General features: G+C 33.2%; 2 protein-coding genes across 2 annotated transcripts in view; one reads left to right on the forward strand and one right to left on the reverse strand.

The window, feature by feature from the left end:
- The window catches only part of LOC149795264 (uncharacterized), a 56,450-nt gene extending 48,967 nt beyond the window's left edge, over nucleotides 1-7,483 (reverse strand). The window contains exon 1 of the mRNA XM_089964996.1: nucleotides 7,370-7,483. Within this exon, the coding sequence (XP_089821122.1) occupies nucleotides 7,370-7,473 (104 nt within the window). The 5' untranslated portion in view covers nucleotides 7,474-7,483. The remainder of the gene's footprint in view (nucleotides 1-7,369) is intronic.
- A 2,657-nt stretch (nucleotides 7,484-10,140) lies between these two features.
- The window catches only part of LOC149795266 (WD repeat-containing protein 54-like), a 56,747-nt gene continuing 43,100 nt past the window's right edge, over nucleotides 10,141-23,787 (forward strand). Inside the window, exons 1-5 of the mRNA XM_089964997.1 lie at nucleotides 10,141-10,418; nucleotides 12,247-12,309; nucleotides 12,817-12,883; nucleotides 20,396-20,452; nucleotides 23,118-23,195. Of these exons, the coding sequence (XP_089821123.1) occupies nucleotides 10,191-10,418; nucleotides 12,247-12,309; nucleotides 12,817-12,883; nucleotides 20,396-20,452; nucleotides 23,118-23,195 (493 nt within the window). The 5' untranslated portion in view covers nucleotides 10,141-10,190. The remainder of the gene's footprint in view (nucleotides 10,419-12,246; nucleotides 12,310-12,816; nucleotides 12,884-20,395; nucleotides 20,453-23,117; nucleotides 23,196-23,787) is intronic.

A 23,787-nucleotide genomic window follows, 5' to 3' on the forward strand; every position in this document is an offset into this window, starting at 1 on the left:
TTTTCTCGCGACTTAAACATGCTTGTTTTGAGATAATGATGACATTAACTAGGTTAATACTTTTTGTTACAGTGAAAGTACGAAATATTCGATGAATTAACATTTAAATACTAACAACAATTTAAATAAAAGAAAGCACAATATAAACGTCTGATTTAACTAATGCCATTTTTGACTCAAGTTTGTGGCCTTGTTGCGAGTATTAGCTTTTCAAGTCAGGGCCACTGTTCACATATTTGTTTACTGGACTAATTTTTTTTATTAGTGGGAAACCCAAGACAGATATTTTTGTCATGGCAAATGAAACACAAAAGCTTGGTTACCATAACATGCACTTCTTATACCATGTTAGGAAAAAATGAATGAAATGGACACTATACAGAATGAAATTTTTCACTGAAATATTTAAATATATGGGGACTCTTTGTTATTTAATAACACTGATAAAAATATAATAAAAATTGACCACATGTGTAAAGTATGGTAATTTTTGCACTAATTTTACATGGTATGCGGAGAACTTGCCCCATGGAGAACTCACCCTGGGAGAACTCATCCCAGGTGTCAGGAGAAGTTCCAAAAAACAGACAGGATTTTTGAATGTGAAACCATTTGCCACAGATTCATTCTATTTTGATACTAAATAAGGGCGGACCTGTCTAAATTGAAAATAAATGGCATCAGATAGTATTTTCTAAAAACTGACTGTATCAATGTGACTGTTGGATGTTATATGACTGAAAAATGTTAGAGGAGAGGGATTTTGTTGATCTTAAGAACATGCTGCACTGGACCATTGTTAAGGGACGAACCATGGCAGGTCCAGGATACTACAATAGTCAACATTTGTGGACTTTACAACTATTCATGAATGTTACTGTAGACAAGAGTGTTATGCATAAATAATTTATCCATTCCTTTTGTGTCTATACTCTTGTATTAACTACTAATAAACATGGATATGGCCAATTTGCTATAAAGATTTTAACTACAGATCAGGGTAAGTAGCACAAAAAATAAAGTTAAATAAAATATGTACATTTTTCATAGTTTTCTGTAATTATGGCACGTAATTTATAGGTTCCTCTTTTTATGCACAGATTATGCTTTTTGCCATTTATAATAGTAATAAATTATGCTTATATGTACCTCCTTTGGGGGTTGGCACATGTGAACCTACAACAAAGCAGTTCAGGTTCACATTTAATACAATTTCTCTTTGATCAAGTACCCGGGTAACCGATCGTTAGAAATGATGGTACCCGGTAGAAATTTCCCCAAAATTTGACATCTCTAATTCTGACACAATTTGGAGGACCCAGGTGATTTTTTATACTAACCTGGATTTGCAGCTGTTTGACTAGTCCTACATGTAAGACCTCGATGCTGATATTTATGTTGTGGCCGTCAAGGTCTTACAGCCTAACTAATGGCACTGTGTAGCATGTTTTGATGTTGACTAACATCATAACGAAAGTAAAATTTTCAGGAATATTTCATACAACTTACAAGTAAAATAACGCTTTTCTACAAAGTAAATTTATAATGTTTTAGTCTGCCTTTACTTACTCTGATGTTTTTCTGTAATCAATTCAAGTTCTCACAAAAGAAATCGACCTGTTTTCTAGTTTCGTTTGCCTACATTTCCATTGGCAGTAAAGCGATGAAAGCTGGGATTGCCAAAAGTGGGGTTAAGTGGAAATATTATTCTTTAATGGAACAAAAAAATATATATTATGCCTATTGGAATTGTAAGCAACGGTTTGCTTCATTCAAGAAATATATCCCCAACATGAACCTACTTGAACTTACTTTGGCATACCTCGACTATCGTCGCATTGCAAAAAGTTCAAATTTATGTCAACGGAACGTGAAAATGCGTCCATTTGCTACTATCATATTTTCATTCCGCCAGGATAAAGACAGCACAGTAAGTATGTTAATTACACATAAATTAGTGGAAGAGTGTCGATATAGACTGCCAAGTGTGTGAGACGTTCCTGAAACTTTGATTACTCATTCCGATGTCAACGACACTGGAACACGGGTCTCACTAAACACCCCAAGACTCTCAAAGAACACATCAAGACTCAATAAATTACCTACTTTAAATTTCAACAACAACACAAACAAACATAGAAACAAAAAGTGTGAATATTTAGCGATTGTTTATTTAACGGAAAAAGTAGCGAGGTCAAAGAGTTGCCAAGGGAAATAACTCCCATTTCAACAAAGAGTTTTTCGGGTGCAGTAACGTGAATATTTTTCAACATTTATAAATAAGTAGAATACTTCATGGGAGCAAGACATTTCGACACCAAGAAAGTTTCTAAGACATTTCGATCCCAAGACTCTTCAACTCCAGTCAAGGGACAATTCGCCCCCAATTCATGCATATTTAAAACAATAATTAACACTAATATTAATTTCCACTAATCATGCCATTATTCATTGACGTCTGCAATTAAAGAAGATACAAACACATCTCTAAGTCGCCGAGAAAATGTCAACAGTTAATTATAATTGAAGTCACGTTTATTAAGTTATTGAATGCACGCTAATCAGAATGAAAAGAAATCACATTTACTGCACACTAGAAATTTGCATAAAAAATCTGATTTTATGTTAGAAACAATAATTAACACACTGATAATGGTCATTCCCACTAATCACACGGTTATTCATTGATGTCTGCAATTTAAAAACAAGATGAAAACAGTCAATTATAATTAAAGTCACTTTTATTACTTTAATCAATGCACGCTAATCTGAATGAAAGGAAAAGGTTTGAAAATTAAATGTACCAAACGCTTTAAATTTGTACAAAAGGGCCGAACATTTTAATTACATGCTAGTTTTTATCCTAAGCTTTAATAAAGGTGTTTGGCATACTTGTGTGAAAATGTTGAACTAATTTATAGTAATTACAGTTTATATTGTGACATTTCGATGGATATATATTGGTACAATATGAACTGAACTGTGTTAATTGTGACAATGGCATTTTATCTTTGTGTACAATATCATAATCATGTCAGGCCTCGCGAGCTTGCTTTGTCTTGTAATAGAAGTGGGAAATGACAGCATCGCATTTGCGATACAGGTTAGTGTAATGATTCATTATCTTTTTTTCTTCTGTCAGTCTTCCTCTCTTAAATATTTATTTATTTATTTATCTATTTATTTCTGAATTGAATATACCAAGTAGCATAGATGATGCTTGTATATTCATACATTTTAGATATAATAGTATATATATATATATATAATTATTTTTTTCCTTCAAGCTTCCCAACTTCATACAGTAATAGAATTTCTTTATTTTTAAAACATAATGTAAATAATTAAATACTGAATCAATTAACGATTAGCAAAAACATCTTACTAATTTCAATATTTCAGGCTGACTCCAACACTGTTTGCAGTAATTGCGAAGTATTAGTTGTTTGACTTTAAATACCACTACAGGGATCGTCCTGGGCTTCGCCAATGTCGCAAATTGCGATTTTTTTTCCTTATTGGTGAAAAAAATATCCCATCTGGCGATTTTTTTGGCGACATACTTTTTGGTTATTTAATTTGTACATACAATCAATGATTTGGACTGGATAAATTAAAAGACAGAACGAAAGGAAGCCACAAACTTGACTAAGCAATGCATTGGAATCAATCTGTTACACAAACGATCCTTTGTTCTTATTGACAACCCCATCTTTACAGTGCATTCTTACATCATAATCTGCTTATGCTGACATCTGGTCTGAGTACTGTATGCTGCGATACAGTCAATCATGCTACCGCACTATACCTACAACTGACCGACTTCTGAAGACGCGAATAGAACAGATACAATTAATTGTATGGCTAATCCTTCTGGTTTTTTTTTATACATATACCAATACAATAGTTTTGCTGAACCTTCATAGAAAACTGATAAGCTTTGAAGTACCGACTACTGTGTATAAATACAAAGCAAATGGAAAAAAATCTAAATCACAATTACATCTGTCGCCAGTGCGGCACTCATTGATCTTTCCCTTTTGCCATCAGTCCTGATTTTACGGCTGCAGAGACTTAAACTCCGCAACAAGAAATAGCTAAAAAGAACAGTTTTGCATAATTAATAATAATTATTTATTTCTCAAAATACAGGAGTGAAAGAATCCCTAAATTGGGTGTGAATTTATGCTTATATATATACGGTCCAATATTGCCAGGTGTTGACTCGTGTAAGTTTCATTCGTGGGAATGGAGATCCTATTTTTCTTGTCGAGAAAATTTATACAGCATTCAGTGATCATTCTTGGGATTTAGGAAGCAATTCGCTACAAGCTTTATGAAGCTAGCCATGGGGGGTGGGGCTGCTGAGAGACTACTGGTGTCACCTGTCAGCAATGAGGACTGTGAACGTGGATTCAGTAAGATGAACCTCATAAAAACTGACATCAGAAATAAGCTCTGCATCTCATCTCTCGAGAATTTAATGAGAATCAGCATGTACAGATGTGAAAAATTAGACTTTGAAACTGCATTCAGCAAGTGGGCAGCCCTGAAATCGCGACGGATCTTCATGTAACACTTTGTAACATTTTGTTAATGCTTGTTGTAATTAAAGTATTAACTAATCCATCTTTTGTAATTTTCATTTCCTGTTACATTAATAGACTAAATTAACACTTGGAAAAATGTACACTACTTTTTTTGGCAACACTTTTTGAAAATTGGCGACAAAATATTGAGGTTGGCGATTTTTTTGGCGACAGCTTTTTAAAAGCCAGGACCATCCCTGCCACTATATCATGTTCTGTAGTTTTAAATGTATTTTATTTCTAAATTAATAAGTACTGAGCATGAAGTTAGTAGTGAAATCTTCTGTACAATAAATCAATGCTAGGGTTACAGATACATGTAAATTCTTAATATTTAGCTTTCCAAAACACTATATATATATATTTTATAATTAGTAGTATATAATAATAATAGCTTTATTAATTACGGTGTATTTTCAATTTTGTGATTTCATGTACTTTGATTTCTGTATACGTTTAATGTCCTTGAGGACGTTTGCGAAAATCTGTTTTTTTGCTTTTCGGATTTGCACCTCCAGACGCTGTCATGTATGTGTCAAATGTGTTCTTTTTTCGTTAACTGATAATTCCTGCCGTCGTAAAGAGCGCTTCTATCATCTATGAAATAGAGCTGTGTCACGCTAAGAAGTTTATGTATTAGATCTTGCACGTGTTGTGGTTTCCAGTCAACGGAAAGTTGTAGAATGTTATTGATGGACTCTGCATTGTCATTAGTCAAATTCACGCGTTCAGCATTTTTGCAGCTATCTTTTTGAAAAAATATCTATGTAGTCTTGGTTTCAAGTTATTTATAAAGTATGGTGCAAATGTCTGATGCTGTTCATTAATGATTGTTTCCAAAAGTTCCGATCGACTTTCAAAATCTGTTGCAGTATTTTCGTCTGTGATGACACCGGTATCAAATATTTGGGTCATTATTATATCACGTTCACCCATTTCCTCCTGTATTTTATGTTGAAGGCAGTGCCTGACATTATCCTTCAGATGTTTTGTACACATATAGCGTGTAACCGAAGGGAATACAGGCTCTATTGGCTTGGTTATACTCTTCTCATCATCACTTCCAAATTCCATCATTTCAGGCACTCTTACTTCCACGGACTCAACAACTCTATTTAGTTCTGTAGCAATATGCTCCAGAAAGCTCTTGTAAGTTCTGTAAGAAGCGTCTGTGCACAGGAGGGCAGGATCAATACATATCGGATGTTCGTTTGCACTGTTTCCATCAACTCTCTGATACGTTATATTAATCGTTTTACTCATCAATAACTCTTTAAGCAATATGTTTTGCAAATATAATGCGAAGAAAGCACGATTTGCTAGAGAGCTCAATAAACAATAAATATGCATTGCTGTTTGATAGTCTTGATAATGGCCTGATTTACTAAAAGTTAATTTTATATTTTCTTTATAGAAACATTGTAAAGTTATTTTGGTAAAAATAAATGTAAATGCGATAGCTCATATTTTTTTTATGATTTCAGATAGAAACTTGCTATATTAAATAAATTTAAAACAATGAAAATCTACCTTTTATATTCTATTACTATACTTGCGAAAACATTAATAACTTATAAAATAAACCGGTTGTGTGTATTTCATCGTTTTTCTTCTTTTAATCATCAATGTAATTTGGGTGATATTATTGACATGTCCTCTAGATTCACTGTTGAGACAGAGTAATTCATAGAGAGAATTAAACGGCTTGGTGGTTTGTAAGTTATTGTTGATAATTAATTGTCTATGTGACTGTACCAATCATTAAACGGTCTGTATAATCAGACAGTATAGATAAATTACATCTGATATATCAAGCATGACATTAATGTAAAATCGAAAGGAATTACTGAGCGACTTTCCTTCATGGCTACTTAAAATCAAGGGAAATCACTCGCGTGGAGCTTGTAACACTCTTTGGTCATGTATTCTAAACGTCTCTGTCAAAAATGTTGATGCACGACTTAAAATGAAAATTTGTATATGAACAGTTTATAACAAAATAAATGAGAGAAGTATGGTGCATAGACATTAAATAAGGAAATTGTTTAATAATATTATAAAATTAAAAATATTTGATGCATAAGAGTTAGTTTCCTTAGGTTATTGGAAATAGGGACATCAACCAATACTATTCAACACTGATGGCAACAATGTCTGCTATGTGTGTTTGCTTTTTTCTTTCTCGCTTCTTAGTACGTTTTTGAGAGCTTTGGTGCCAATATATGTAATAATGAGGTGTTCTTGGAGAGTCTTGGGGTGTCCTGGTGTGTCTTGGGGTGTCTTGGGGTGTTTAGATAGACCGCTGGAACACGCTATACAAAGCCGTTATTTGGATAGTAAGACATAGCACTAAAACAAAAACATGTGATATGTCTTACATTGTAGGACTACTGTTTGATAAAGTTGACTTTTTGTTTTAAAACTGTGCATTTCATAACAAACGTCGCTGACAAAGATTATTAAAAGTATGTCGATAACACAGGCACATGTCAATAATTAATACGCCCGTTTGCTCTACTGTGTTCGTTTTCACTAATACTTTTTCTTTATAAACGTATAGTTGACTCCGTTTTAGTATAGTGTCTTTGAAGACTGTAGCTGAAAAGTATACCGAAAAGTGTGTCTTTAAGCTGTAAACTATATAAAATGAATACATAGACATATGACCGTGCAAACGGACATAGGGAAGTTTGCTAGTTTCTGTTTAAAAAATTGTATTAGTCAAACAATACGTGGCTGTTGCTTTCAAAATGACATTCTTCATAATTAAGTAACTTTACCATTTCGCACTGTTAATCAAGCGCCTGTGAGAACATTCTCTGTGGGCTCTAACCAAGTCAGCTTTTATTTGTAATAGATTCCAGGTCGAAAAGTCCGCCATCATGACACAATAGACTTCCTGTAGGGGTCATACTAAACACCGCAAAGACGTTCAAATACAGGCAAAGACGGTGCAAAGACAGGCCAAAGACGGGGCAAAGACATGCCAAATACGGCAAATATAAATTTTAAGCTGACAATAGTGGAAAATAAAGAGTGTTGATTTCAATTTTACACAAGATATACATTTGTTTGTCCATACTTTCGTTTGATTAAATGTCTATTTGCTTTCACTTTTGTATCGAATTATTGTAAATATTCAGAAATGTCTTTTTCAGCAAAAATTGAATCTTCTTATCGTTGTTTGTAACATATTTTATCTCATTTCATAATGATACAGTAAATTCCTTGGATGCATACATTTTTTAATTACAAATGTGCTAAGCATTTCGAAAAGAGAAGCGCTCAAGAAAGTTTTACAACTTTACTAACTGAAAATTCCTTTTATTGGTGTATGTTTCATTTAAATTTTAAAAAAAGAAATATAATCTACGTGTTAATAATTTTATAGTTAGAGTACACAGCAGAGTTACACAGACATAATGGAACATGAACGTTTGAAACCGACATTACTGGTAAATACTGATTGTTGATTCCAATGTTATAAATTATAAATGTTTTATCTAAAAATATATAAGAAATATTATGTAATTTATGTGTTGATAGTTGTAGATTTGTCACTTATTGAAATAAATTCATGGAATTGCTTACATTAGGTTCTATATATTTTCATTTGAAATTCAATATATCAAATCTCACCAACAAAGAATACAGTAGTAATATGTTTTTGTGATGTCATTCACTCCAATCAATGAAACAAATTATTTTGGTATCCAGTATATCAGATGCTGCTGGAATTGTTTAAGTGCAAGAAAATCCACCAGACTTTGCCAGACGATGCCAGTTTCTAAAAACTTTTCGAACACAGTAAAATCTTGTTTGGGTAGTAATTTTTATTCATAACCATTTATATGCACATGCACGTGCGCATCGTTAGTTCATGAGCAATATGTTCGTCTCTACAAATATACAGCTATTGACCATTATAGATACATTTGCCGTCTCCTGTCATCAGAATTGTTTGAAGATCCAAGTCAACATCAGAACATTCCAAGTACGTGGGACAGCTAAAAAATATATATAAACTGGAGCTGTTGCTGGATGTTTTGGTCATACTTTCTTTTTGATATGGCAATACTTATTTTTTTTTCTTCTTCCCTTTCTGAAATGGTCTTTGGGTGGTCAAAACCATTTTCGACAGCGGACAATTAGTTTCTTCGTGTTAAGCCAATATAATGCGAAATATTTATCCCAATATAACCAAAAGGTAATCACTACCTCGAATGAAGGTTTAGTATATATAACAATAATTGTCTAATTATTCGTGCATGCGTATGGATAGTTTTTAAATACAATAAGTTATTTTTAAAAAGCATACACTGTAAACTTGACTTGAATTTATAAAAGCACAATTGCAAATGCAATAGAAATAAAAGAAAAAATTAAACACATTAGTAAATTTATATATTGCATGATGAACATTTGGGAAACTGTCTTTATACTGACTCATACTACCGCTATATTAATTGTGTTAAAGTCAGCGCCTATATGCTCAGTTACTTGTGACTGTAATACTCAGTCAGGCATGTTAATCGGATTACAGTAGCACTTTATTCATTACCATATTTCACAAATTGTTCTTATGTATTTATTCATCTAAAATTTTGTCTCAACAGCAAATATTTTTCAATATTGTAAGTACTTGCCCTGTAATTGCCTGTATTTACCCGGTTTATTTCTTTTCCCAACACCTATCATAATAAATATTTTTAAAAAATGTATACGAGGACATTTCATTGTCAAAAGAAAGAGAAAGAGCAGAAGTTAAACAATTAAAGTTGAAGAAAATTCAACATCTGTTTGTCACAGACAAAACAAACAATTCTAATCCTCATTTATTTCTATATAAAAATTTTGTATCAACAGTAAATATTTTCTAGCATTGGAACTGTATAATGTCTTTGTACCATCTTTGCGCACTTCTTTTTCCTCTTTACGACTCTGTGGTAAAAAACAAAGTAACAACGAAACAAAGCTAACATGCTTTGTACAACATAACAACTAAATGTGAGAGGAAGTTACGGGATTACGAACTGAGTCCAGAATAATGAGGACAGTGTTCCATGAAAGTCCAAATGAATTAAAAGTTTCGTATAAATTTCAAAACCTAAAATATACTAATTTGAATAATTCACATTAGTTGCAGAATAATATTATAGTCCAAAAAATGAACACTTTCTATTTCCACTGAACAGTCCAAACAAATGTTTTTTTCCTATCGAATAATATCTAAGTACACCACAAAACACGTCTGCTGACTTAAAACAGGATTACATGAAATGCGAACGATTCCAAAATATGAATGAATCTGATTGCTCAAGTTCTCTCCATACACACCCCTTCTATTACGACTATATTTCACAACATATCTCACGTGACAGAGCAAGTATTTCTAATTCTTATTTATTTATTTTATTAATTTTATATTAACAGTAAATATTTTTCGCTAATGTTAATTTAAATGTCTATTTGCCGTCTTTGTGCGTCTTTGCGGTATTTAGTAGGACTGTTCGGTAGGAAACGCACGTTGCGCATGCCGAATTTACGCGTACCGAGCAACATACATTGTATATGTGAATTAACGAAAGTCTGAAAGCAGCAATGTACCGCAGAGACAAACCAATTGCTTTCAAAAGCAGCGTTTCGTTACTAGTTAACAATTTAACTTGTTACATAAATCTGGAAAAGGGTTCGTTGAACTATGCAGCAGTACACCGATATCTCGTTAATATTGTTTCTTCTACTCCAGACGGCTCACAAGTGACACATAAACAGGTCATGTGCAAGGAACCGTCAGCCACACAACAAGGCACCATCATGATTATTCAGGTAGAACTCATTCGACATCTTGCATTCCAAACACAGTTGGCATGCAGCTTACAGTTAGTAAGCTCGATATATCATTTGAACAGTGCAGCATTGCCAGGATTCTGATGCACCTGGCATACAATAGCCGTTTGCTACCCCCCCCCCCCCCAAAATAATTTTTTTTATCATGTGCACAAGCACCAGCTTTAGGTGTCGGTTCGGATAGCCAAGGTAATATAGCACCCGACTAGCTTGAGAGATCTGGGTTCTGGCCAAGGTAATGTGATGCACATTTTTTTTTATAACCCTGTGATACGTTTCTCCAGGACACATAATCCTACAATATAAGACATCGACGCAGATATTTATATTTTGGGGGTTGATGAATATAGCAAAAATCTGCATCTATTATTTTTGGGAATAAACAAGGATATACCATTTGCACTGTGTAAGTACCAGTCTGTACACTATATTATGTTACCTATAGCCTGGTAAACTCGGTGCCCCGTGAATTATTGAAGTTTTTTTATTTACTTTTGTTTTATTTCAGAAAAATCTGAAAATATATACATGCAAAATAATACATAAATACAAACTTAGTAGTTCATAACAGTTTCTTGATGTAGTATTTGTGTGTGATTTGGACCTTTTAACATAGTTTAACAATGTTTCGGTCATATCGCTATGATGTCTGCAGTGTGGCAGTTTATAGTGATGTCTAGCACTGGGGCATCATGCCACAGACATGTAGCATGATGTCCCACCCAGTCACACTATACTGACACCAGGCTGACCAGTCCTAACACTAACCTCTTAATGCTGAGCGCCAAGCGAGGCTGCTGTTAGTACCATTTTTGTAAGTCTTTGATATGACATGGCTGGGGATCTAACCCACGACCTCCTGCATCCGAGGTGGAAGCTTTAACCACTAGGCCACCGGTGCGGTTACCTTGATGTTGTAATTTAACAAGAGCTGGTCACAGCTGTGTGCAGTATGGCTATCTTGTCTATTTAGTCTAGACATTTTTTTTATGTCTGTATGTAATGGGACACCAAAAATGCAATAATATTTAAATGTACATAAATCTTGGGTATTTAGTTTTAATTAACTGAGTGGGTCTGTTGATTTTCTTTAAGGCCAGTTGATTTCCATATGAATTGCCCAGCTGGCCAGTGGAATGATTTCTGTTAAATCAGTTACTGCAGTCAGAACTTTGGCCCTTTGCTATACTGATGCTGGGAGAGAAATTTCTAACATAAATGTAGCAAGGAATCTATAAGACCAAAGACTCAAAAGTAACCTTGGTTATTTTTCTTATTTAAAATGGTCATAAATATTTTATTTGTAAAATTTTATGAATTTAAAAAAATCACAGTGTCTACAGATAATTGGATTTTCCATTATAACATTATTATGCCTGAAAACACCCTTTTTCATGCACCTCTGGCCTCATTTAGAAAAATGGTTGAAATATCCTTGATAAAGATGTTTAGAATATGTGAAATAGTGAATTTGAATGGTTCGTTTGAGGTTGAAGCAGATAATTAATGTTATCAGTTCTGTCCTGTACATTGATGTACCATAGAAATAAAAGTAACCTTATGCATTTTTTATAATCACTCCATATTTAACTTAGATAAAAAAAATTAACTTTTCTCATCATTTATCCATTATTTGGATTTAATTCTATGGCAACAAAATTATTACATCTTGGCAATAAAAAAATTCAAATGACTACTAAAATTTTCAAGTAGGATGCCCTATTGCTACAAAAGTTTGATAACAGTTTCGTTTATTTGAATTTATTTATGCACATTTGATATTTTGACCATTCATCTTTTGTTTCAGGCTAAATGGGTGCCACTGCCTACAAGAGTAGTTCTAGTCATTACTTCAGTAAAAGGGATTCAGGTAGTCAGTTTTTGTTGGCCTGGTAATTATGGAAATTCTAAACAAAATTCTTTGCAAAGAATTGCTTCATGTTGGCTATGTTGGCTTTTCATGTAACTTAGTATACTAGTCATGTTTCAGTTAATTATTATGTCTTTTTGTGTTAATTATTCTGGTGTCAAAACAGACATGAAAAGATTTATATATGATCGTATATTTTAATTTGTTTTAAAAAGTGGATTTCAAATAGTAGAGTTTCACTGTTACAAATGATGCTTACTTTTTTTGTTTACAGTTTAGTTGAAAAGTTTTTTATATTGGTGGACTTTGACCAGTAACAAGAGGTTCAGTCAGATTCTATAGTATTATCAACAGCCTGTGTTCTATAATCTTTGAGATACATTTCCAAAACCATTGGAACTGAATATCCCCAAACTGTGAGACTTTCAGGTTGATTGTTCTCAAAACTGTCTGAACAAAATGTACAGGGTATACATGTATATCTATCCCTGCTTTTTCATGTTACAGATATTTGAGTATGATGGGTCAGCTATGGTCTACTGGCATGCCCTGAGAGATAATGCAGAAAATGCAGGTAATAAAAAGCATGAAGAAAAGTAACAAATTGTCTCTTTGATTGAAAAAATGTTTTGTTTAAGAAGGTATAGTTGAATAGAGATTTTCCCTTCATATAAATGAATTAACAGTAAATTTTTCCTTTGTCCTGAAATAGTTTATATCTCATATTATATCAGGTTGATACTGTAAAAATGCATAACATTAGTGACACATTAGTTTGATACTAGCAGCTAATGATATGTTGAAAGCAAAAGTTATTAATAGTTATAGGTTACTGCATTCATATGGGAAAATATGAACGAGTTTATCAGATGGAAATACTGCACGACCTTGGGAGTGCAGTATAACCATCCAACAAAACGAGTTCATATTTTCCCATACAAATTCAGTAACCTTTTTATTATATGCTCATTTTCTTATTCTACCTAAGGCTTAATTATGTAAACATAAAAATACTACACGAAACAAAGTAACTGAATTTATGCCGTATTCCAAACTAAATACACAAGCGCAGATTCATCATTACACAAAAACAACATTATTCATGCAAACTTAACTCTGTCCAGATAAATTTGAACTTAGTTGCGCACTAGACATACTTTTTCCTGAAAGAAAATGGCGCTTTGGTCTACTTTAAATTGAAATTTGGAGTCATATTGTGAATGAATGTGCATTGCAACAACTTTTCCATTTGATCTGGAGTCAATAGATTTTGGTATTTTTTTCGTTTCTACGAAATTTTGTGATTATGGAATGGATTTATTTGCAAATTCTACATGAAGTACATTGGATTTCTGCGGCGATGGAGCAACATGTTGACATCCGCACATGTTTTGTTTCTTCTGCCATTGTTTGTTTGAAATCATAATGTGGGAAAAATATGAAGTTATTCAATTTAAATAATCAAAAAGATGCTTTGGAATATAATGTTTATTTCATTTTGAGTGCAGTAAGGAGGATGTAATTGCACTTGGAATATAGTCAAAATTACAGTACAGTTTTGAAACACGTAATCAATCTTGAGAACCCATGATATGGCTCATGTAATTCAGTTTTGCAGAACTAAGAAAGAACATTTTGAGGAAATTCAGCATGTAAAACTGTAAGTATATATTTTGCCATTCTTATTACCAGCTAAAGGAGACAGTTTATACCTTGTAACTTGCATGTTATTTGTAGGTACCCACCAGTTTTATGAAATCTGGCGTCTATCACCAAAATCCGAAACATTGTATCAAAAAAGTTAATGCAAAATGTAGCAGAGCATCTTGTATGTGGCAGTCCATGAACCATCTGCTTTAGTTCATTCAGAAATGAATGCAGTCAACCAAAACGTAAAGTGTCTGCTACACGAGTGTACACAATTTGTTTACAAAGTAGTTCCTAATACACCTTTGGGCACACGTGTCCTGCACATGAGTGCAATATGAAGGTGTGCAATATCATAAAATATTGCATGATTCGGACAATGTAAAGTTAACAGAGAAAAAAATGAGCATATAATAACTTCTGTTATTTAAACCTCAGTTATCTATATTTCATAGGTCATTTGAATCAACATCATTTTCGTTAAATATATCCAATACATATATACCAGATTATCCAAACTGCTTCTTTTTCAAACCATTTTCACATTCTTTCATGAAAGAGGATAATTAAGGTAGAGCTGTGCACAATGTCGTGTGCTCATGGCATTTATTAATCATTCCTAGGATACAGATGTTGCACAGTTGTTATGTATACAGCCATGTTTTTCCGTCCATGACAAAATCATATTACCATGTTGAAGTCTACATATGATGCTCATTACAAAATATGTTGACTGTGTAAAATTAAACAGTTAAAGAAATGAACGTGAATGTTCTTTATCAGTGAATGTTAAGCCGGGCAATATGCCGAGAGGCAATTTGGAAAACTGCAGATGGTGAATTTCAGTGGCTGGTATCAAAATGAGGCAGACTGTTGATAGTTCTGTTAGACAGATTCATGTACTGTTTTATCACATAGTCAATACACTTCACATAAAGTGTATGCAGTTTCATAGTTTTGATATGACAACAAGCTAAAATTTCAATTTATGTGATTCTGATTCGACCAAATAAGCCGATGAAATACATGCACAGTATTCTCTCTGTTAACTGGGGTGAAAAGATCACATCTGTTTGAATAAGGCCAGTTTATCCTGAAAGAGCTTGTTAAGCCTTGTATAGCCGATCATGTGCTAGCAATGGTGTTAAACCCCAAACAAAAGGATGAACAACAATTAAAACTAAGTAAGGGAGTCGGTTAGTTGATAACAGGCATGGGGAGAGGGGTGGGCAGTATAAATGTAATAGTAGTCAGACTTTTGATTTAAACTTGCAAAGTACTCTTTTAAAGTCAATGGCCTCTGGCTTTTTTGGAGAATGTATTATGCACTACTGTTACATGCTATTGATTAGTTGGTATTACACGCTATTTGAGGCAATGTGTGAAATCCAATAGATGTCATTTGTGCAAAGATCTGAAATATCTGATCCATCCACCAAGGTGTAGATAGGCTAACTTAATGGAACTGTAGCTAGTGAAGATAAAGAGTAAATAAACTTGTCTCTCTTCACAGAAGATTTTGGACATAAATTGGTCTCCCAACTGACAGAAATTTATTCCAGCACAGCTTATTTATGCGGTACAATATACAATGCAATTGCGAGTAAATACAACTAGAATATGTATACTGAAGTCTACTGTTCCAAATCAAATCATGCTAATATCTGGTAAAGTAAATCTGGAATTTCTGCATCAAGTAATAATTCTTTCTTGTGAACATCCCAACAACTGGAAATAATTTATGGCGAAAATGATGCACTTTATATATGAACATTGGTTGTCTACCATAATACAAGTCAAACTGTGACATCACATGGAATTTTCATTGGACATTCTTTGTTGAAAGATGATTTTGTCTGTATTTATTTGGAAAGACAATTGCAATTTGTATTATAATTTGTAAATAAAATCTACTTTGAAATGTTAATTGTTACAGAACTGTGCTGGGCTGGTTATTTTTTTAATGCAAATAAAGGTGCAATGTTTGAGTCAGAATGAACAAAATTATTTGTTGTTTCTCACTAAACTATTTCCATTAAAATAAAAACTATGTGGTAAAAAGAATCTTACTTGGGTAATGATTTAAAATTAAATTTCTGAAACTTATTAAATAATGTCCATTTATATATACATGTTTTATATATATATATAATGTTGACAGTTCTGATAGATAAATCCATGTAATTATTCTTATTTCCAATCTGATTAAAATAAAGACTATTTATAATAAGTAGATTGAACTTTGTTAACGATGATTGTTCTGCTGACATTTGGAGTTTGTTGTCCACTTATTTTTAATAACCTATCAGATCAAGTGTTATGGAGGGTTATTGTCTGAGACAAACATTTTAATGGTACTAAAGTGTGAGTGGTACAAGGAACACTGTTACATGAGCAATTAGTGATCCCTTACTTGGCACTTGCTCCTCGGTTGTCTGAAAAACCATTATATGCATTTTAGCATCAAACCTGAACAGTCATACCACGGTATGAAAAATGTTTGTTAAAAAAAAAGGTCTAGTGAGAAAAAAATCCTATCAGTGCAAATATTTTGAGTTCATCGACTTGCATGTATTAAGTTTTATAATATTACAAAAATTACTTTTTAACAACATTGTGTGTTTATCACACACCTAACATTTCTATATTGCATACCCAGCCTGGAACTATTTTTACAACCTGATAAATTTAGTAATAGTCAACTTATTAAATATCGGCAATGATTTATTGCTATACATGTTCAACTACAGTAGACCCCTCTTGAACGCCTCCCCCCCCCCAACCAGCGGCCACCCACTTCTTACGGCTAGAATGCCTTGGCACTGATGAGTTTGTACTCAAAAGTACCCCTCAAGGATGGTCACCCTTCAAATGCAACCAGCGGCTAGCATATTAGTACAAAAATGGAAAATACTCCCCTCACAAGCGGCCACTTCTTTTCAAACCTATCCAGAACCAATAATTAATTCATTTTGTGACTTACAGTAAGTAATCAGATTATCTCTATCATTGATACATGTCTCCCAATGATAAGTTTCCGTTCCTGAAAGAAGTTTTGACTAAAGTATATGCAACACTAAGATTAATATTATACTGGCTATAAAAGCTGACATTTACAGGAAATGGGCTCATCAATGTTATAATGAGTTTTGGGCTTCACACATCTGTCGAGTTCTTCTCTTTGATGATTAGGCCTACAAACGGAAGTAATTGTCAAGATCATAACAGGGTCGTCATAAGCTAAATATAGATTTTGTACATTAACACACACACACAGAAATTAACCATGAACAAATCAGGGTACCAGACAAAGACTGAAAAATCACACGACAACACATTTATCGCTTCCTTTCAAGAAGGAATTTCGTCCACTTGACAAAAGTTTCATCTACATAATTAAATCGCATACAGTAGCAACATCTGAATAGAACATTACCAAACATTAACATGCCATCACGTAAATGGAGAAATATTATTTTAGACGAAAGTAGGTTATTCTACTCGACAACATCGAGTGAGGTGGGGAGGGGGGGACTTGCCGCAGACTTTTATGTAGAAAAGACTTGAATAAACAGTTTTATGTTGAAAGGACTCAAATAAACAACATTGGTAACCAATAAGGAGGTTATTAAGCAGCAGTGGGAAAATGGAGCAAATGGAAAGAGAATTATGTATGTACCAAGATTTAAATGACGTTTTTCAATGGTTTTGCAATGTGCATGACAACAATACCTGCTCACATATCACACTTACACCAAGAATAAGAACTATTAATGTATTTTCAGTTGAAATAGGTCTATTATTATAACAAGAAGAACCTTTTAATAATTAATGTTACTTTTAAATGAAGATATTAAATAAGATGTTAAACGCGTTGAAGTACAGTATGTAGCTTTCTTACTATGTACATTACATATACTTCTCATAAAAAATGTAGTCCCCCTCTGGAAAGGCCACCCATCTTATATGGCCACTTTACTGGTATAAAAAGGGTGGCTGTATAAGAGGGGGACCACTGAATTCCAAAATGTCAAAATATGTTAACTTTGTAATTTTTAGAAATGCAGTAATATTGGGTGAAAATGACCACTTTTGCCACTGGAGATAATGGGAGCATACTGTATTAGCAGTGAGCAGTTTATCGGGATTTAACTGTATCAACCACTGAGAAATTAGAGTTAGTTGAGATTCACAGCAGTATTTGAACAATGAGTTCTCAGATGAAGTTGGTGTGCAAAGTGACACAAAACACAAAGAGATAGAGAAACCAAATAATTTGCAGCTGATATTGAAAGTGTAAAAAAGTAATACAAAGTTAGAAAGACACAGCCATATCAAGATTTGAGGCATGGTTATAAATGTCTGCACATTTGGAGAAAACATGACTCCTGTTTTATTAGACACTTAAATTGGTGACTATCTAGTCAATTAATGAAACCAGATGGTTTGTACCATGAACCAGAAATTCTTAATAACTACAACACAGGTATAGACAGATAATAAAGAGACAGTAACTATAGCTACAGAATATGATCTAATTGTGCTAATTGCCAAAAAGTGATAAATTTTGGGGCACAACGACCTTAAACAAAATGGTCTAAGAATCTGAAGAATAAAATTTTTGGAACCATGCACCCATTGATCTTGTTGCTGTCTGCAGCAATGATGGCACAGAGAAGAGACATTCCTCATTGTAAATCATCTAAAATACCAAAATCACCCAGGAACCATTTCAGTTTTAGAGTTTCAAAAGTAATGGTCTGCAGAATTTATTTTTAAATTATTTTGGGGGGGGAGTAATTTTAAGAGGTGCAGCTTTCAATTGGTCCATTAATATTACTCAGGATTTGAAATTTGTTTGGTTAATCTAAGGATAAAACTGACAAACAATTTCAAAATAAAGGTTGACATATCATAAGTGCAGAAGCTGTTTTGACTGATGCAAATTTAGAAGAATTACATCTTGTTACAATTTTTGGGGAGTTTTTCATCACTGGGGCACAAGCAGGGATGCACATGCTTCTTTACATCTTAATTTCTTGTGACTGTTCAAGTAGAAAATAAAGAGAATAAAGAGAATAAAACAAAACACTATTGTTTAGAATTTTCTTGTTTAATAATATCCAAATTTATATTAAATATCTAGTCCACATGTTACAAAGAGGCTGAATCTTCATTTTCTTAAAAAATGTATGCTTAAGTGATCACCTTTAAGTTTAGTGCATCAAAAATTTCTTATTTTAAATGAAAACATAAAAAAGAGAGTTTGAAAGTACTGTAAATTAATGAACTTTCTGTATAAAATTGAATGCTTATCAGGTTACTGTTATTTTATGACATTTTCCCTGAAACATTTTTTGAAGTAGAGTGAGTGTATTCAATAACTAGGGTCACTAACTGTTTCATCTGAGAAGTAATGAAAAAAATCACTTATTTTTAACTGCAGTTAAAATCCATTTATATGTCCCATACACAATTTTAAAAAAATTCTAAGCTAAAGAATAAATCACCATATCAGCAATGCAGATAGACCAATGATATATCTGGACAGTATATATCAAGGCCTGGCCCTGGTTACACATTACACATGGGGATTTTTAGAGGGTTGTACAATATCTTTCATAAAACACAGAATGTCCAATTCTTTTTTTTTAAAGTATAGATTAAAGAATGGAAAAGAACACGTGGATAAAATGGAGATAAATACTAACCTATATAAGTGCTTTGTTCCGAGTTGGATGAAAGAGTTTGTTTGAAATGATGTAGGAACATACATCTTAGCCTGACGGCCTCTACACATTCCTATGCTGTATCAAACTTGTTCTTTGTACACACTTTGAACAAAACATACATAGTTTTTGTCTGTGTCCTTGTGTATGTGTGTAACAATATGATAAATCATATTAATTACAAAATTGAAATGTTTTTGAAACAGGTTGCTTGTTGATCATCATACCCGTCTTCAGGCTAAGCAGGTTTTATTTCTGGTACAGCCAAATGCAAATCTTAGCAGTATTTTTTGTAAACAGAGACTAATAATGCCCCCATAGACTGTTTTATTTTTCCAAGATATATGCATCTAAAAGCTATAGTTAAGTTCTAATTACTGTGCAGAGAGTTTTGAATAACCTGGAATTCCAATTAAACCATAAGTTTTGGAATCATAATGTAAGAAAACAAACAATAAGAAATATTGTATTAACTATTTGTTTTGTCTTCAAGAGTAAATGTTACTGCCTTTACATCATGGAGTTTTAGACCTTAAATTCACCTTCCGTTAACTATTAACATTTATTGTAATATGAGTGAGGGAGACAATTTCTTTCTGTTGAAAAGTGTACATAGTTATGATTCTTTTAAATGTTGATTTAAATGCATCTTTCCAAGTGGAAAGAAATGCTAGTCATTTGATTTTTATGCAGTAAATTATTTATTTCAGACCAGTGCAATTTTGGGCGCGGCATTGCTGGAGTTGGTGAAAACTTAATATGTATAGGTAAGTAATTCACTTTAAGAAAAATTATATACAGAGATCTCGCTAGGATTTTAAAACAAGGAGTACTGGACTCCCAGTTTGGTAAAAATAGGAGTCCCACCATCAAAAGTTGCTGTCCCTTCTTTCCTACAGAATCAACACAGACGTGAGTGCATCTATTTTTAGATGGAGAGGTTTTCATAATGTAATCACTCACTTTAATATAGCTTCATTACAACAAACAGTCCATTGACAGGATTGCAAATTTATGGTTTATTTATTTGTCTACATCCTTGTAGTAATTTTAGGCAATGGTTAAATAGTATCTGATTTGCTGTTTTTTTCCCGTATTTTCGCAAATAGGTATCAAGTCGGAAAACAGCTTAGACCTTAAAGCGCATCTCGCGAATTCCACAACATAGCATTGTCCTCTACGTTTCTGACCTACATAATTATTTTAAAGTTAAATCTTTAATAAAATGATACCTTGGGTTTGCTTTCAATGATTTGTATATTTTTCTGAAAATATTTGCCTGATGATGTATGAAAACAGACAATCTAATAAACTGGTACATCCCAGACTTAGCGAAGTCCGCCATTATTTCCTGTTAGGCCTACTGGTTCACTTACAGTTTCAAACTAATTTTATGACGAAATAGTGTATAAGAGGCAGTTAATATATATCCAGATCACCGATTCTGATCTTAAAAAACATGTTTGTATGTGTTTCATCAAAGGATAGCATGCAGGAAATTGATAGTTGCTACCTTACTCGGAAAAGGGTTAATGGTCAATCTGCTATCAAAACATATGCTTGTGAATGGGCAGGAGTTTGTTTGTCAACGTAATTGATATCAAAACTTGGCCTAGCTACTGATGCCTTGATGAATACATTTCGCTACAACACTAGAACTAACCAGGCTAAGGCGAGGTGTATTTTTAAAAAAAGTATGGTCAGTCAATATATCTCTTAAATATCAATTTTGTCAATCCAAGTAAGGAGTTATTCCAAACACTAAGCTAGGCATCACACACTTTCTTACACTTAGCTACTGTCCTATCCAGACTATCAATTCTAGCAGCTTTAGCACTCTTCTGAATCCCGTTACAATCTTCATAAGTTTGCCGTTTAACCCCAAAATACTTATCCAAATTTACGAATGGCATTTTGTCTAAGTCTCAACATGTCTTGATTCTCGTGTACTGCTAATTCCGATACATACGAAAATGAACACAATAATGAAAGCTAAAGTTGTTTATTTAATGTACTTTTATAGATGACCACATGTACATCTCTGGGTCTTTCTGACTCTGAATTCAATCACTGTAAATATCAGTACATTTTTCCACCCAGCTGCCAGTCAGAGCCTTTGAACTGGCCACCCAGCAATTGCATCATGTTCTTTTTGATGTACTCTTATACTGGCAACATGTATGTACATCAAGGGGTCTTTCAGTCACTGAATTCTGTCATTGTAAATATCAGCACAGCTAACTGATCAACACATTTTCCCACAAAGCAGGTGGCTGAAGCAGGACTGGCAAGTCTTTGAATTTTGCAGCACACCTATTACATTGATACGGAGGACTCCTGCCTCAGTGATTTTCTGCGTCCCAGATCAAAAATTGACGTCCAAATACACATAACTAAGCGTTTCCGAGATCTCTGATATATATATATATATATATATATATATATATATATATATATATATATATATATAGTTGCCTAAACTATTTGTCTTTGGACTTAATCTGTATTGCCTGGGGGTGAATGAGGTCTTTGTCTATTAAAACAGAAAGTGAGAATCCTTTCCCAGATTTGATGGCAGTTGTTAAAGGATTGTGTTGTTTGTTGCTTTTTATAATGTTATATCACACATTTCAAACAGTGTTGAAATTTGACCTTGGAAACCCGTCTTTTTGTATAAACCGTTAGACAGCCGATCTTGAGAGACCATTTTTGTTGGCAAAAGTGGCAGTATCTCAGGACAGGTTTTCCTGTATTACCATAACAAAGAAAGAAAAAAGAAACTGTACAGAGTTATAAAAACTTATCCTTTTTATTCTTTTATGTAGTTTTACAATATTAGAAAGCTGTTACAAAATCATACAATGAACAGAATTTATAACTAAAAAATTTATTTTATAGCATTTACACTTGCACCATTTTTCCAATATGAAGGTCTTTTTAGAATGGCATTTTATTGATCAATACTAATTGAATAAAAATAGAGATAATGTACTTTATAAAGACTTTAAGAGTTGAAAAATTGATACATTTGCTAAACTAACACCAAAAACATGAGCATTACCTAACAAAGTTCCTTGTTTGATAATGTTGAAATATACACATGCATTATGAATTGTTATGAATGTAATGATGCTATTAATTTTTATGAATATACATGATAATTTGAGGACAATTTCCCCTCAAAAAACTGCAAAAACTAATTCATTGCCAATGTATTGTGATACATGCACCAGTGGGATCCATGACACTTTACACCAGTATACTAATAAAAACCACACAGTCCCCCCATCTGCTGGAAATCAGTTAATAGAAACTCTTCATCAATTTATTATTAGTGTTTTTTAAAATTATGAACTGCACAAAGTGAATAGGTTAAATATTACATTATTGTTCCATACTATGTCTAAACTTTTTTTTTCCTTCCCATTCCAGGCAGTGAAGCTGGTGAAATTATGGTTTTCAGTATTCCACCCAAGGGGACCAATGTAGCATTAAAAGAGACTTTAAAAGGTAACCTACAAAACTCAGAATGGGCTACCACATGTTAATCCAAGTAGCCCACAGCGGGTTACTATAGTAAAAATCATATAAGTCATGTATGCCTTTTACATTGATTATTTCAGTAATGGATGTTATTTTTTTTAAACTTGATTAAATGGCAATTATTCACTTCATGTGGATCCTCATACAATCATATTTCTTTGGAAGGTTATTATTTACATTCCCCAAGAAGTACCTGTTGCAAAATCAGTATCAAAATACGTGGGCATTATTGGACGAGATCAAACTACAGGTTTGATCCAGTATATTTTGTCATAAACAGAGTTTATTGTATGACCGTTTGCAATAAAAAAATAAGGGTCCTGATAATTTGAGGACAACTCCCCGACCCCAAACTGCAAAAACTAATTCATTGGCAATGTATTGTGATACATGTAGCAGTGGGATCCATGCCACTTTACACCAATTTCAACATCATCAAACAAGGGCACTTCGGCATGTAACCAAGATAATGGTCACATGCCAAAGTCCATCTCTGGACTATAGAATTTAACTCATTCATAGAGAGAAGTTTGTAATTCTAATCTGAGATTTGGATAAT

Source organism: Sinohyriopsis cumingii, chromosome 7 (genome assembly GCF_028554795.1).
Source record: "Sinohyriopsis cumingii isolate HCF-2022 chromosome 7, ASM2855479v2, whole genome shotgun sequence".
Lineage (NCBI taxonomy): Eukaryota > Metazoa > Mollusca > Bivalvia > Unionida > Unionidae > Sinohyriopsis > Sinohyriopsis cumingii.